The 16,837-nt window shown below is 34.8% G+C and overlaps 1 protein-coding gene and 1 long non-coding RNA gene across 4 annotated transcripts; both read right to left on the minus strand.

Moving 5' to 3' along the window:
* Window positions 1–2,273: 2,273 nt before the first annotated feature.
* On the minus strand, window positions 2,274–5,600 carry LOC113282966. Of its 3 annotated transcripts, XR_003327266.1 has the most exons (6): window positions 5,411–5,600; window positions 4,527–4,680; window positions 4,099–4,160; window positions 3,654–3,862; window positions 2,736–2,918; window positions 2,274–2,605 (listed from the first exon to the last, which is right to left on the minus strand). It is a non-coding gene; the product is annotated as an uncharacterized LOC113282966 (long non-coding RNA). The 3 variants fall into 3 exon arrangements; XR_003327265.1 differs by having other exon boundaries at window positions 4,527–5,599; XR_003327267.1 differs by lacking the exon at window positions 4,099–4,160 and having other exon boundaries at window positions 4,527–5,599.
* Window positions 5,601–14,679: 9,079 nt separating this feature from the next.
* Window positions 14,680–16,584, minus strand: LOC113279732. The gene is made up of 3 exons (XM_026528402.1): window positions 16,167–16,584; window positions 15,154–15,794; window positions 14,680–15,039 (listed from the first exon to the last, which is right to left on the minus strand). Exons 1-3 carry the CDS (start codon window positions 16,582–16,584, stop codon window positions 14,680–14,682), a joined length of 1,419 nt encoding a protein of 472 aa, XP_026384187.1.
* Between the last annotated feature and the right edge of the window lie 253 nt (window positions 16,585–16,837).

Consider the following 16,837-nt stretch of genomic DNA (forward strand, 5'->3'; position numbering starts at 1 on the left):
GCTATAGTTCGGCGGCGTCTTAGTGGCACGCGTACCCGGTATCCATACCACAAAAAGTCTGTGAACTAGTGAACCTGGAATGGTACGTATACCTAGTATGCATACCGAAAAAGAAGTGTTGGTTTTGAAACCGGTATGGTATCCATACCCGGTACGCAAACGGGAAAAGTTCTGTATGTTCCGGAACTTAATATTTGTCTTAAGGGTACACATACCTGGTACATGTACCATGAAAAATATAGTCATGAACAAGGTTGAAGTACACGTACCTGGTACACGTACTTACTTTTTCGAATATATTCAGATGCACATAAACTTAATTATGTGAGATAATCAACATTTGAATAAATCTCTAAGAACATTATATAGACATGATTGATCACATTATAACCTATGGTTGTGATTCAAACTAAAACTCTCAAGTGTTTATGAAAAAGATTAAGCTTATAATTCAATCGGCTAGTTTCGGCTAATCGTTTATAAATAATGTCTTTGTACACGGTTCGGTTACAATTCATCCTAACCAGAGTATATATCTTGATATGTCAATCATATTTCAAAGATTCATATGACGGTGGATATTGTTTGCTTGGTTACAAAACTATCTTAACTTAAACCTAAATAAACCCATGCTTTGAAAGTCTATAAAAGTGGAACCTCAAGAACATGGGATCTTTGAATCCCGACACTATTTTTGTGTGTCCTAGTTGTAAACTAGAGTCTTCCTCTTCCTAAAACCCTTCTAGGGTTTATCTACTAAAAATACTTCATAGGGATTCGTGAAGCCATGTCAAACTATTTTTATTTTGATATTTAGTGTATCCTGATCTTGTTTGATCGTTGAGCTACTCACTCAAACAAGATAGATAGAAATCGCAAAGTTCTCGTCGTCTTAGACTTTTTAATTCTACAAGTTTAATACGTGTGAGGTGAATAATAATCTAGGCTGCTCTTCGGGAAGCATAAGTCCAGATTTTGAGGTTTGCTATACTTTGTTTATTGCTATCGATTTCCATTTTTACCTTGATGTACGATGGTAGGGTTAGAAACCTACAATATTAAACCGCAAGTATACGGTGTCTACAATGTAAAGCATGACAAGTGCGGATCGATCCTCAGGGACAAGGTGGGTGTAAGTTGAAGCTAGAGTCTTACTACAATTGATTTCAAACAAGAGTAGCACAAAAGGGGAGTTTGCGTTGATACGATAAAGTGATGGATGATTATACAAAACAAATAAGATTACATAGCAATAAAAGGTAAACAAGGGCTTCGAATCCACCTCCTAAACGCATAGAAATCTCTAACTTGATATACTAGCTCTCCTTTCAATCAAAGAGCTATAGAAGCTCTAGCCTCAAATTACCTTGAAGATGTGATAAATCACTTGTTCATATGAATGACTTAACCTCAGCAAAATATGTCAATCCCTAGCATTATTGGTCGACCGAAGGGAGACCTTCTATATGGTCACTTAACTGTAATTTGTCAGTCACAAGGAATGTACAAAAAAATCAGAATCAACTTTTTGATTTTTCAAATGAAATTGGGGATCATCTTTAGATAATCCACCAAATTGATTACAAAATCCCGTCAAAGACAACCAAACAAACAAATTCCTTGTTCAAAGATCATCAGAAACTTCATTGATTCTACCGGAAACGATCGAATCAGTTTTCTGTATCTTTTTTATATAAAAAAAGTAAAAAAGTATTCAGTTTTCAATTCTCAAAATCCAATTCAAAAATTCAAATAAAGCTAAATCGATATCAGTTTAGTGTACATCCACTGTCATAATCCCCGTTTCAGTGATCGAACCTTTTGATTCATCTATAAATTCTAGGGCAAAGTGCCCCAAAATGGGGGGTCACCTTGCCAAAATGCCTCGATATTTTGAAAATAAGTTAAAATGCCCAAATTTCTTAGCTTTTCCCGTTTTCCGTCACATAACTTTATGTGGTCAAACACGCACACATGTGTACTCTCACGTGGGAAAATTTTACATTTTTGTCCTTCGAAATGGATTGAACCAATGTTTGTCACGTGGTAGTTTGATCCAATGGGTACCCTTCACATTACACACACATCACTTGCACGTGTTAAATGCAATGATTCTGGCCTTGACTTCTTCGAAAATGACCACCATGTCCTGAGTGATACGATAGCAACACGTGTCAGACAATTTAAAATGGACAGCCACAGGTGATCTAAAGAATCCACTGCTATTTCTATGCGACTCACAAGGACATGAGTTCAAATTAATTTCTCTATTATTAAAGGAGAACAAAATTACTTGAGCTCATTGAATTCACTGGTCATTATACAAATGATCAATCATTTACAGTAAACTAGATTAATAAGTATATATAGAATATACTGTAGAAAAGAGATCTAACACAGTTAAGAATATATACATTAAAATCTGTCAAGCATACATGATCAATAATTCAGTTATATTCTCCATTGATGTATCATGAAGCCAAAAGCCTTTTGGCTGGGGCAAGCAACGACACTACGTTTAGGACTTGAGCATTTGTTGAACACCACCCTCAGCTTATCTTCATCTACCCCAGCATGGAAGCTCACCAATAGCTTGGCAAATTCACTGTGTAAAGTCAAATAAGAAATAAAACGGATGAGTTTGTCTTTTTTGGCAAAAATCGTCAAACATATCTGTCCACAGTGCAGTTATGTTGATCTAGTATGGAAAATATAAGTACAGAGAAGAAGCTTACATTAACTGAGATCCAGTGTAACATGTATGAATCTCAAGAGTTTTGTCCCAGAGTGGGGTCTTGTTCAGGGTGCACTGTGCTGCATAGATTGCAGAGGCGGCCAAAAACGATGGATGGAACATTACCACTGCGTACTAGCCACTCATATCACTTACACATAAATCTCCATTTCCAATACCCGTTCTGAAAGATTTAACAAAAATATTCAGTCCACTTTAAGATGCATGCCTCTAGAGTACTAGCTAATCACTCCAGAGTTACAAATTTGTATCTTACGAGTGATTTCAGTGGCTTATCCATATGCTTATCAATATCTCTAAGATGAAAAACAGGACCACATGTTGTATATACGAATGGACCGATCAACTAAGAAAAAATAAGCTGACCAAAAAAAAGTATATGAAAACATAAGAATAAGTGGACAAAGAGTTGTCGATCCTGAATAAGTATTAGTGGAAAAAGAATGGCACCCTCTAACTTAACCTTTACCCTATTAGTCAGAGTCTAACCCTAAACATACTTCCAAAGACATGCAAAGAGTATATAACAGTATGCAATAATCAATCATAAACAGAATTAAACCCCAATTCATATTTCAATAATTAAATTATGTTTCACAATTATCATCTACAATTACAAACCCTAAGAATCACAAACCTATTCATGTTCAACTTCTGTTTCAGTCATTCAATTGGAGCATACGGATTCAGTGTTCTTAATAAGAATTCTACTATGGACAGACCTTTATTATACAATTATAAACCTTAAAATCCCATTTCATCTACTAAAATGGCCGTTTATCAAAGTTCAATTTCTGTGCAATCCACCCACTCCTCGTACAAAAAATGGCCTTTTATCAGTATTTACACATCATACTCATAAATTAAATAATTATGGATTTACGGTCACTATACTCACCAAATTTGCGCCAAGAGTGTGAAACAGAACTAGCACAAACCACATCAGCTGGTTCACACAAATACGAGAAAATTTTCAACGATAAGTCACGGCTAAACAGCTGGTTCATACAAATACGAGAAAATTTTCAACGATAAGTCACGGCTAAACAACTGTAGAAAATCCATAGAAGCCTCCATTCAAAACAACAACTTTGGGAGAGCCAAACCCTGAATGATATTTAAACAAAAAGTAAGTACTGGAACTCTAACTCAAATTACAGGATTGAACTAAATTGGCAGCACTAAAGGATTGAACTAAAATGGAAGCACTAAAGATGCTCCAGAACAGAACATATCTTCCCTCAATTTGAACAGTACATATTGAAGAAAAGTATAAATATTTAACCAAAAAATTAGAAAAATAAATAAATAATAATAACAGGCCATGGTACATACAAAAATACCTCATCCATTGGTACACACGAAATTACCACCCAATTAAGGGTGAAACATCATATACAGCGAACTACAAAATTCAAAAACAAAGAAATCATAGTACCATGTCAATTTATAAGATTCAGAAACAAACAACGAACATACAAAAAACAATTCGTTGTTGATATGCAGCAACCAAATCATGCATATTACTTTCAGCTTCAGTGAATCCCATTTCATCAAATACATTCACCAGTATTCCAATTAAACTACTATAATTTCAGAATTAAGAAATTTCCAAATAGATTGAAACCCTATATCTCCAAATAAATTGAAACCTAATTTCCTTTCTCTAACCGACAATTTCAGAACAAACAAACATTCAACTACACTCATCAGAAAAACCATTCGAAAATCAACAACAATTTAAAACGAATTTAGGGTTTCAGTTACTTACTTATTCTCCTCATTCTTTAAGACTTAGGGCTTCAATCTCTTCCGCGTCCTTCACTTTTCTCGCGATAACATCTCTCGTTCCACATTTCTCTCTCGATATAACTCTTTCTCTGCAATTAGTTCGCTCCTCCCTCTCTCGATCTCTACCTCTCCGTCTGTGACATTACATTAAGGATTCAGAACGTGAATGAATCCCGACCACAAAGAGAAATAAGGTTGTAAACTAGTAGTAAGGCTAAAAGTGACATTTCATAACAGTGTTGACTGGTCAAGATGCCATAGTTGACCACTCAACTCTCTTTAACGGGTAAGTTAACAGAATGGGGCATTTTGACTTATTTCAAAATGACCGGGGCATTTTGGCAAGGTGACCCCTCATTCTGGGGCATTTTGCCTAGTTTCCCTAAATTCTAACAAATTTGCCGCAGTGAAAATCAAATTTTACTGTAAAAAACAGAGTACTGAAATTTTATATGTGGTTATGTCAAGAAGATGATGAAGATGACTGGAAACTATCTCATTGATTCTTATAAGTAACAATGAAGATCAACACAAACATAATTCAGTCACCAAATCAGAATAAGTTCAAGATACAAACAAAGGTCTCAAAAAATCACCACCAAATTATATTTGCAAAACCACAAAAATCAGATTTGTTCAAAAGATTCATTAATCGAAACAAACACTCAATATTAATAAGCAAAATTCTATAACCAAACCCAAACCGTTCCAATCTTCAATAATCAGCGATCAGATATTTAACGAATTTTCTCAAAATCTTCTCTGATAATAAATCTTTTAAATTGCAGCACAAGTGAACAAAAACTTATTCATTTCAATTATACCGTGTCTCATCGTTGCAATCACTAATAGTTAAATACCCACCAAATTTAATCAGTAAAACATAATCTTTAAAATTGATGAGTTTGATTGAAGACAGGAGATATTTTTGATGCTCGGTTACTGTTAAAATGGGAGGAAAAAAATAATTTGTGGGATTTTCTTCTCAATCTCGTCTTTATTTTACTGCAGGAACAAGAAAGGCTTGAAAGTTGAGAGATGACGAGAGAAACTTCCGCTGCTCCGCATGAGGGAGATAAGAATTGTTTTTGGTCCAAACTCCAAATTGGCCACGTGTTGATAATGCAAATAGGGTTAGGTACTTTCATGTAGTGAGTTAATTAGATGATCTATACAGAAGAAGCCTATTATTGGGGCGTCACGTTCCAATAGTGGGGCTTCACATAGATTTCTAATGACTAAAAAAAATGGTTATGGGGTGTCTTGATGCAATAACAAATGTCTAAATTAACCTCCATCTAAAACCAAAACCTAAAAACTAAAATCAAAACATAATTCAAATTCAAAAAATCTTCTCATCTTCTTCTTGTAAACTTTTTCTCCTCGTGAACCTTACCTTCTTTTTTCAGATTAAATTTTCGTATTCTTCGATTAATCGGCAATTCGAGGAACTTATAACCGTCAATTGATATTTGGTTGTAATCAGATGCAAAATTAGGGTTGCATATTTACTTACAGTTAGGTTTTATTAATTTCCTAACCGTGAAATTACTCTCTGAAACTGTTACGGTTAGGATACTAAAACTCCTAACCGTAAAAAAAAAGAAAAAAAAAAAGAAGGTTATACAGTTAGGTTTGTTACCTGTGAACTTTTAAATGGATTTACAGTTCGGGTCGATTTTAATTAAACCCACCGTAATTATGATACGGTTGGGTTTTTTTCCTTCAACTAATCGTAAAAATCACTGTGCATTAGTAATCAATTTATATTGGGTCAATTAATTAAATGCCCCTATCATAGAGGCCCAACACAAATACCCCATAATAATAATATCCTCCTTTAAAAATCCGGATTGGTGGATTTCTAAAATGTCCCTGAATATAATAAAGATTATAACGTTACGCTGCAACAACATTCACTCTCATAGCCTTACGGCGCACGATCTCTCTCTCTCCTTCTTCATCTCTTCTCTCTCGTTCTGTAACTGCAGAAGAAGAAAAAGAAATTTGAATCCAAAAATCAAAAGAGAAACCGTAAAATCGAAACTGAAATAAACCGTCATAGTATATAAATCTAAGTAAACGATTTCATTGTAATCGATTTCATTTTCAACAATCAAAAAATCAGAGAAGAAAAATGATCGAAAAATAGGGTTTACTGATTTTGAAGATTGAAACAGCAAATTCAACGAGGTAAAACACGATTTTCATCCTCTACTTACTGTTTTGGTGAAGATTTTTGTTTCGATGATGGTTTTTAAGATTTTGATTTTGCTTTCTTACGGTTTTGAAATTAGATTTAGTCTGGTGAAGAAAAAAAAGTTGTTGCATGTACGATTAAGAAGAATACCTGCTACTAATCTGTTTGAATTGATTTGGTATCTCATTAATAATGTATCTAATTGAATGATTTTGATTTTAGGTTAGTTGGAGTTGATTTTGTATCTGTTTTTATAAGAAAGAGATTATCACCAGTTGCAGTTTCAGACGAAAGAGGTTAGAAATGATTTCTTCAATTGTTGATGTTGTTCATGTTGATGGTGTTCTTTCATCAATTGTTGATGTTGTTGATGTTGTTGATGTTGATGATAGACCATAGATGGGGTCAACAATAGTTGTTGATACCAACAAAATGTGTCAACAAAAAAATTTGATAACAAAATGTAATTATGATTGTGTGTTGATGCTATTGATGCTAATGATAGACCATAGATGTGGTCAACAATAGGTGTTGATACCATAAAATTATTGATACCATAGATATAATATTATGTTGTTGATGTTTTTCATGTTGTTGATGTTGTCCATGTTGTTGATGTTGTTGATGCTAATGATAGACCATTTGAAAACTATGGTCAACAATAGATGTTGATACCATCATAATTGACCCTATCTATGGTGTAAAATCCTCACATCAACTTGTTGAATGCTTGAAACTAGAGATATAATGCTAGTTCAGTTTAGGTTTTGGTTTTAATACTTGTGTTATATAGATCAACTTCCTTTGTTGATAACGTAAGTATCAACAATAGGAGTTGATCCCATTTGATAGTATCAACAACAAGAGTTGATCCCATTAGATAGGATCAACAACAGATGTTGATCCATTTTTACTAATTGTTCAACTGTTGTTATGATTATTGAATGCATAAGATAGCTGAATACATTAATGCTGTTTGAAATAGATGAAAGGAGTGAGAAGATCAACAAGGGTAAATCCGAAGAGTATAGAAGAAGATGATTCACAACAGATTGATAAAGATGTAGCCCCAAAAAGGAAGAGAGTGAACAAGAAGTTGTTGCTTGAAGAACATCAACAGGTTGAAAAAAGAAGAAAAAGCAGAAATGAAGAACCAGAGGCAGATTCAGAAGAAGACGAATCACAACAAGAGAGTCAAAAAATAAGAGCAACAAAAAGAAAGAGGGAGACCAAGAAGAAGAATGAACAAATACAGGAAGCAACGGCAAAGAAGAAGAAGAAAAAAATGAACAAGAATCAGTACGTAAAGGGAAGAAAAAGCTGGTAGTTGATGATGATTCAGAGGATGAAGAAGTAGAATCAGAGTCAGAATCAGAAGAACAAAAAGTAGATGCAGATGGCGAAACGGAGGAAGAAGAAAAAGGTAAAACTAAATGAATTATACATTATTTTTGATTTGAGTTGTATGCTGCAATATAGTTAAGTTCATTTCTTTATTAAATATAAAAATAAATAAATGAGTTACATGTATGCAGGTCAAAATAGGAAGAACGAAACCAAGTTCAAATCATGTCTGATGCCGTTGGTGGAAATGTGGAAATTTCTATACAACCTGTGTGAAGTAGGAGATCCCAAAAATAAGAAGAAGACAATCAATGGGAAAGCACTAAAGGAATGCCCGTTCTGGGACTTCATCAGCCCATTCTACACAACAGACGTGATCGATATAACAAATGATAAGTGGTTAACCAAAATCTTCCTTGAAATACAGCTACTTATTGGAGCATTCGATAAGGAAACAAACAAGTTCAGGTTTGGAAAAAAAACTGCTTATGAGTGTTCACTAGAACCAAGAGATTTTGCAATAATCTTTAAGATAAGAAGGGTCATCGAGAGTGAATATTTGAAGAAGTTGCTGAATAAAAAGAATGATCCTGTAATCACTACATGGTTAAAAAATAAGTTCAAACAAGGGGAAGATGAAGATACCAGTGGTAAAATAACGAAGGCTGAAATTGAGCGCAAACTAAAAGATGCCGCTAACGATGAGTCTGACCCACAACATTTTGTGAGACTTTTTTCTATGTGGTTGTGCACAGTTGTTTTCTTCACAGATGCTGGTGCAACAGGAATTGTAAAGAATTGAATTCCTCATATTTTGAACATGGACAAAGTCTCATGGCCAGATCACATAGTAAAGTATCTGCTTAAATACATTGGAAAGCAGAAAGGAAAGAATGGAAGTGTTCCTGGATGCACCACTCTACTGCCGGTAAAAAAAGAAGTTCATTTAATGTAATGTTTATTTTTGAACATAGTGAAATGTATAATGTATGTCAAACTAACCTCATTGATTCTCTGTATGCAGTATTGGTTCGGCGAACATACAGAAAAATTCGTCGCAAAGAGGTCAAATTTTGAAAGCGCAACTCCAAGATTCCTGAGATGGAACCAACATGCAATCTGCAAACAACTGGTAAAAGAATTTGGAGATAAAGTTGACAATAGCATAGACATGACTTGGTTCACTCGTAAGGTAAAATATTCATTTACTCAATTTATATTTCAAATAGATTTCAGTTTTTATCATGTCAACAAAAGGAAGTTGATACCAGTTTAGGGAATCAACAAACAAAGTTTGTGTATCAACAAATTGAAGTTGATACATTTGTATGTATACTGATTAGACAATAACTGAAATCTACTATTGAAAAATAATGATAATGCACATTTATTGAATCTATGTATTTAAAATTAAAGCTGGTTCACATTAGGATTAGGAAAACAAGTGTGATGTTATGTGTGATTATAAATAAATACTGAGTTGTATTCTGAAATGTATTACAGATTTTTCGTATCAACAATAGAAGTTGATACAATTCTTTGGAGTCAACAACCAATGTTTACACAATAACTTAAATGTACCACATTTTGTTTGTGTCAACAATGGAAGTTGATACCAATGAATGGAATCAACAATAGATTTTGTGTATCAACAATAGATTTTCTGTATCAACAATAGAAGTTGATACAATTGAATGGAGTCAACAACCAATGTTTACACAGTAACCTAAATGTACCACTTTCTGTTTGTGTCAATAATGTAAGTTGACATCATATATGAAGTGTACTCCAGTTATATATTGCTACAATTTCATATACGTCGCAAATCACTCGAGGGCTACGCCCCTTCGTGAAAGATATATTATGGTAAAAAATTGAGAAAAATAATATTAATGACAAAAAAAATATTTTTCTATCTGTATTTTTATGTCGATTCGCAGGTTCATGAAGATTTTGTTGATCCGGTGACAGATGAAGAGATGTATTTGATTGATCTGTCGGCACCAACACGGAAGTTGGAAATTTAGAGGCAGAGGAATGAGGACCTGACAGAGGAAAACATTAATCTTGAACTTGACAAGCAGGAGATAACATATCAAAGGAGGAGGCAAGCAAAGACATCAATGGGAAACATAATATTCATGAAGAAACTTATTGACAACACCAAGGACAAGATGCAGTTGAAGCCTGAAGATGAAGCGAGACTTAAAAAAATTGCTGAAGAAGTGAAGCAATGGGAAGAAAAGGAGAAAAATATCCATAGAGAAAGAGCAAGGTCAAAGAGTACTCAACATGAAATCAACAGAGCAGTCAAGGATATGCTTGAGACTGAATTAACTCCAGTGGAGAATACATGTGAAAAACCATCTGGAATGGAGACTGAAGCTGAGTTGGAAGCTGTTAGAAATGAAGAACCATCTGAAAAGCAGAATGAAGATGACTTGAATATAGAAGAAGAACAAGAATCAAGTCAACTGGCACTGTCACTTTCATATGCAGGTGAAACTGATTTGGAGAAAAGCTTTAAGAAGGGTTATCAGAGTGGATTGAAGGTCAATGTAGATGTAGACCCAAATTTATTGGAAAGCTGGAGGATGGGATTCGATTTAGCAAAAGAAGAAAGAAGAAGACAAGAGGAAGCGAATCTTCAGATTGCTAATGTGGTTGCAGATACTGGTAACTCAGATGAGGAAGTGAATTTACAAATTGCTAATATAATTGCAGATATTAGTAAATCAGCTCAACAGTTAGAAGAGGAGAATGAAGTAAAGGAAGGACAAAGGAGTACAGACATGCAGGAAGTGGAGATGATGGGAGATATACTTGTTTATTCAACTCCTCCACTTAAGGCTACACTTCCAGAGAGATCAGGTTATGTCCCTACATGTATCATTCACTAACTCAGTTGGAGAAGTACTTAATTTATGTTCTGCAAAGTTTGAAAATGTATGCAAGTATGATTATGCTCTGCAAAATGCAAGTATGTTGATAATGTTGATTAAAAAAGTTTCAGTTTAGGTTCTTTCACTATGACAAATGAACACTATAACATATGAAATTCTGTTGTATAGAAACTAGAGATATAATGCTAGTTTTGTTTTTGGTTTTAATGCTAATGTTATATAGATAAACAACAGTAGTTGATCAAATAAAAATGGAATCAACAAGAGGAGTTGATACCATTTGATGGTATCAACAACACGAGTTGATCCCATCAGATAGGATCAACAACAGATGTTGATACCTTTTTTACTAACAATAGAAGAATCAACAACAATTGTTAATCCCAAAAAACAATGAGTCAAAAATAATATGTTGATACTGTTTACATAAGACTCTTGCCTGTTAATCTAATCGTATTATTTCCCTGCAGGTACTACCCCAACCTTTCCAAGCTTCGGTGCCATCACTGCCGGAATATTTACTCCTACTCCTCCAGAAAAGATGGAAGATGCTCCGACTCAACAAACGAAATATACTCCTATACAGAAAACAAAAGAGGGTGATTCTGAAACTCCAGATGATGATAATGTGTTGGAAGACCTTAAAGTTCTATTAAAATTAGATGAAATTGATGGACCAACTGAAGAGGAAGACACTACCCAAGACGATGATGATTCTGAAGCGACGCAAAGGCAAAGGAATCAGTCTGAAGCTACTGGAAGAGCAAGGAGGTATAACACAAGGTCATCAAGAAATGATCCTGATATATAAACACCTGATGATAAAGTGAAGAAGAGGACCAGAGGAGGAAAAGGAAAGAAGAAAGGGGGAGGTGTTGAAGAAGAACCGATAGTAATCTACCTTGATGATTACGTTAATGTGACGCCACCTGAGCCAAAACCGCTGAAGAAGCAAGAAAACCTCAACCTATGGAAATCCTGCACCATGGCGGAGCAAGAGGTCCTTCGTCCATTCTTTGATCAAGCAAAACAATGGTACATAACTCTGTAACAAATTGCCTGTTTATTTATAGGTATAAATAGTGAAAGTTGATGCCATGCAATATCTGCGGAAAAAAACGATTGTAAAATCCAAGTTGCAGTTAGAATTTTCTGATATGTAATGCTTCAACAAATAATATGTTATATTATGTCAGTGAGTTAACATAATCTTTCCATATGCAGTACCAGAGCATGTACTTTTTATTTCAACAATGTACTGGAAGAGATCGTCTATGGAAGGCATCTCCAATATCTAATGGATAACCAGAACATTAACAGTGAGATTGTTGACTACTACACCAACATGCTACAATCAAAGATGCAAAATCCATCTAAGCCGGCATACTATGGGAAGAAGCACTTAGTTCTGTCTACAAATTGTTATGTAAGTAACGAAAAACCTTAATCTGTCTTTTGAATAACTTGTTACATAAACTTATTTAGTTCTACATTATCGTAGTTGAAACCTTATTTAGGTGAGATAAAACAATTTAGTGTACTAGGGATGGTTCAAGTATAAATGATGCATAAATGAATGAATTAATGTTGTTATTTGTCAAAAACAAACTAAATGCCAAGAAAATGATGCAGCAAATAATGAGGTGTGCAGTAGCAAGAAAAGATGCAAATAAAGTGGAAACAAGTGGGGTTCCAGATATGTTGAGGAACAATTACCAGTGGATGACAATGACGCAATGTTGTTGATACCGATGTATCTATAAAACCCGGATCAGAAACCCTTCCATTGGGTGCTATTTACATTGATAGGTGGAAGGTGGTTGATCTTCAACACCATTTATCACTACAAAAGATACAACGAACAGTACAATTTCATGGTCCAAACATTGACTCCAGTGTTGAACCAAATGGGTATAAAAGATGTTGAGACAGGTGAACCAGTAACTACAATTTTATACCATTACATGGTACCAAAGAAACATGGTTTCTACTGCGCAATGCAAGTCTGCTTGTTCATGAAGTGCTTGGTGAAGCGTGGAGACTGCTGGGATCTATATGGTAAGAAGATCCAATACCATGAGAACATAAACAGGAAGAGAGTGAAGATTGCTTCCAGGATGTTAGCTGAATTCGGTTCGTGGAAACCAACTTTGGAAGAAGGTAATCAAGGTCAAGAACTCATAGACTCATTCGAAGAGGTACTCAACATACAAGATTCTGTTGAACCGTTACAAGGTAAGCAAGTTCAAGAACTTACATACTCAGTCGAAGAGGTACTCAACATACAAGATTCTGTTGAACCAATAGAAGGTAAGCAAGTTCAAGAACTTACAGACTCAGTTGAAGAGGTACTCAACCTACAAGATTCTGTTGAACCATTAGATTAGTGAAAACACACTTAGGTGTAGTTTAACATATGCTGGTAAGTAATTTAGTTGCTCTGTGTAGGTCTACTAATTTATTTAAACTGTTAGTTTGAAAAGACATCTTTTAGTTACTGTAAATATATGTCTGAAAATCTGTTTATGTTCTCAAACAATTTGGAGGATCTATTTAGTACTAGTTTGTTATGAATTAATATTACTATTAGTTATGAAAGTGATTATCAAGCAAATGAATGTTTTGGTTATGAAAGTGAATTAATGTTGGTAGTACAGATTGCAGGTATGCTCAGCTAATGGAGTTAACTTGTAAATACAGATAAAACCATGAATTTTATTTTATTTTTGTTGAGCATAAACAATAAAAGTTGATCCATTTTTGGGATCAACAATGGAAGTTTTTCCCAAAAATCAATGGGTCAAAAAAAAATAATTGATGAATAACTGATTGGTTTCACATAAAGTGAATGAATGTTGGTAGTAAAGATTGAAGGTATGCAGAGCTCATGGAGTTAACTTGTATATATACAGATAAAACCATGCAAATTTTTATCATGAATGTTGGTAGTAAAGATTGCAGGTATGCACTTCACGTCTGTTTATTCATGAAATGTTTGGTGAAGCGTGGGAACTGCTTTGATCTAAATGGTAGTAGCATTAAATACCATGAGAAGATAAATAGGAAGAGAGTGAAGATTGCTGCTAGAATGTTGAAACCAAATTTAGTGCACAACTTGTATATACAGATAAAACCATGCAATTTTTTTTATTGGGCATCAATAATGGAAGTTGATACATGAATATGATCAACAATGGTTTATTGATACTGTTTACATAACCATTCTCTTTTTATTGGGCATCAACAATGGAAGTTGGTATATGAATATGATAAACAATGGTTTGTTGATACGGTTTACATAACCATTCTCTTTTTATTCGGCATCAACAATGGAAGTTGATACATGAATATGATCAACAATGATTTGTTGATACTACTTACATAACCGTTCTTTTTTTTTATTGCATCAACAATGGAAGTTGATACATGAATATGATCAACAATGATTTGTTGATACTGTTTACATAATACTTTTTCCCTGTAAAAACCAGTAATCCTGGAACCTGCAAACATATATACAATGACAAGAATAACATTCATAAACAAAAGAGAATGTAGATCATTAAAAACAGAACAAATCCAAACAAGCAAAATAAGAAAAACAATAAAAATAGCCAACATCCATGTTAATCATCCATAAAGTAGCATAAAAAAGTAAAAAAAAAGTTCAGAAAAAGAGGGGAATTTCAGAACAATATCCTCCTCAAGAAGTTGATCATTCTGGAGTTAGACTCCTTGCGGAAAACTGGTGCACGAGGAGCCAAAGGAGCTCTGCGACATCTACGACGGTTGTGGAAGGCAAGTCTTCCACACTGACCATACTTCCTATTCTTGCGAACTTTCTCTCGACATCCCCTATACCTTGAAGTAGTTGGCCTTCCAGCTGACTCACGATCGCCATTGGAAGGCAAAACATAACCTTCCTCATTGATTTTAGGCGGCCTCTCACTGTCGGGAATAGGATAGATAGGACGAGTATACAGACCTCTATAGTACTCGGTGGTATAATATGGTATGATGTACTTGTAAGGTTCATCTGGCCCAATCTGCAACATCGCTTTCATCGAATGGGTGCAAGGGAAACTATGCTTCTACCACCAATTGCAAGTGCAGGAATTAGCATCCAAGTCGACTAAGTGCTTTTCAGTAGGATAAATAACCTCAAAAACTTTATCACTTGATCTCCAGAACTTGTAAAAACGGCAATCAGTCACCCTCTTGTTGAGCTTAGCCTCCATCCGGGAAGTAAGCTTTCCAGTCCACTTACCAGACTCCACCTTCCTCTTGTAGTTCTGCTCCATTACATATGCACGAATAGAATCAAGAAGCTCAAGTGCTAGAAGCCTCTTATCATGCTTAATCACACTGTTAAAACTCTCAACAATGTTTGATGTGTTCTCACCAAACCTTTCTCCTAGAAACGCATGAGCAGCCCAGTTCTGGAATGAAATTTTTATCATCCAATCAATAACTGAATCCAGCTTCAGATTGCTCATAGTCTTGGCAGCAACATAAAACTTCTCATTTGTTGACGCAGTGTAGCACTCTTCAAAAAGCTTCACAGCAGTTTTCCTACTCTTTTCCTCTGGAACAGGAACATTACCTTTCATGTGGTACAAACAGAAAGAATGGAAAGCTTTTGGAAAGACAAGAGGGACATGCTTCAAAAGGCCAGCTCCACGGTCTGATATGATGGTTAGTGGGCGGTCTTCACTGATAATACCCTTCAAATTGGTTAAGAACCATTCCCAACTGGCACAATTTTTACAGGGAACTATTCCAAATGCAACTGGATAGATCTCTACAACAAACAAATAAAGACCAAAAATTCACAAAGTGACCAATATAACTGAAATACATGAACAAGTTATGGGGTGAACAACAAATATTATATATCATGGAATCAACAAGTGAGATTATGGGATCAACAACTAACTTATGGGATATCAACAACACATATTAGGGGATCAACAAAGTGAGATTATGGTATCAACAACTAAATTATGGGATCAACAACTAACTTATGGGATCAACAACTAAAATTATAAGATCAACAACACATATTAGGGGATCAACAAGTGAAACTATGGATAAACAACAAAAGTTATGGAAGTTATGCAATCAACAAAAACACTTAATAATTAAAAAATAGAAAAAAGATTAAAAAACATACCTTGGTTACCAGTTTTTCTGCAAGCAATCATAAGACCTCCCTTAAACTTCCCAGTGAGGAAAGTACAATCAATAAACAACAACGGACGACAGTACTTATTGAAAACAGTAATAGAAGCTTCAAAATCAACAAAAAACCTCTGAGACTGCTTCGTTTCACCATCATACTCAAACTTGACGACGCTACCAGGATTATAACGTTCAATTGAATATTTATACCAAAGAAGGTCTGAATAAGACTTGATTTCATCACCCCAAAGAAACTCTTTAGTGAAATTTAAACCACGGTATGCCTGACTATACGTGAGATCAATACCATATTCCAGATGGAGCAGACCTTGGACATCAACTGTAGTCTTCTTCTTCTTTGATGCTCGAAATTCATCTACTAAGATATCCTTCAGAAAAGATTTCGTCATTCTGACTTTTGCGGGATCAGAAGAAGCTAAATCACATGAATGCTCTCCTTGAAACTTCTTGCACCGAAAGATACCTTTAGTATTGGCAACGAGAGATGCGTGAAACCTCCAGCTACAACTTTGACTTCCCTTGTTAATACACCGGACAGTATAACGTTACTTGTCACTCTTACGTACATCAAATTTGTAACCACTATGATATTCGTACTTCTTAACACTATCACGACAAACAATTTTACTCTCAAAAACCTGC

The sequence above is a fragment of the Papaver somniferum genome, chromosome 5, assembly GCF_003573695.1.
Source record: "Papaver somniferum cultivar HN1 chromosome 5, ASM357369v1, whole genome shotgun sequence".
Lineage (NCBI taxonomy): Eukaryota > Viridiplantae > Streptophyta > Magnoliopsida > Ranunculales > Papaveraceae > Papaver > Papaver somniferum.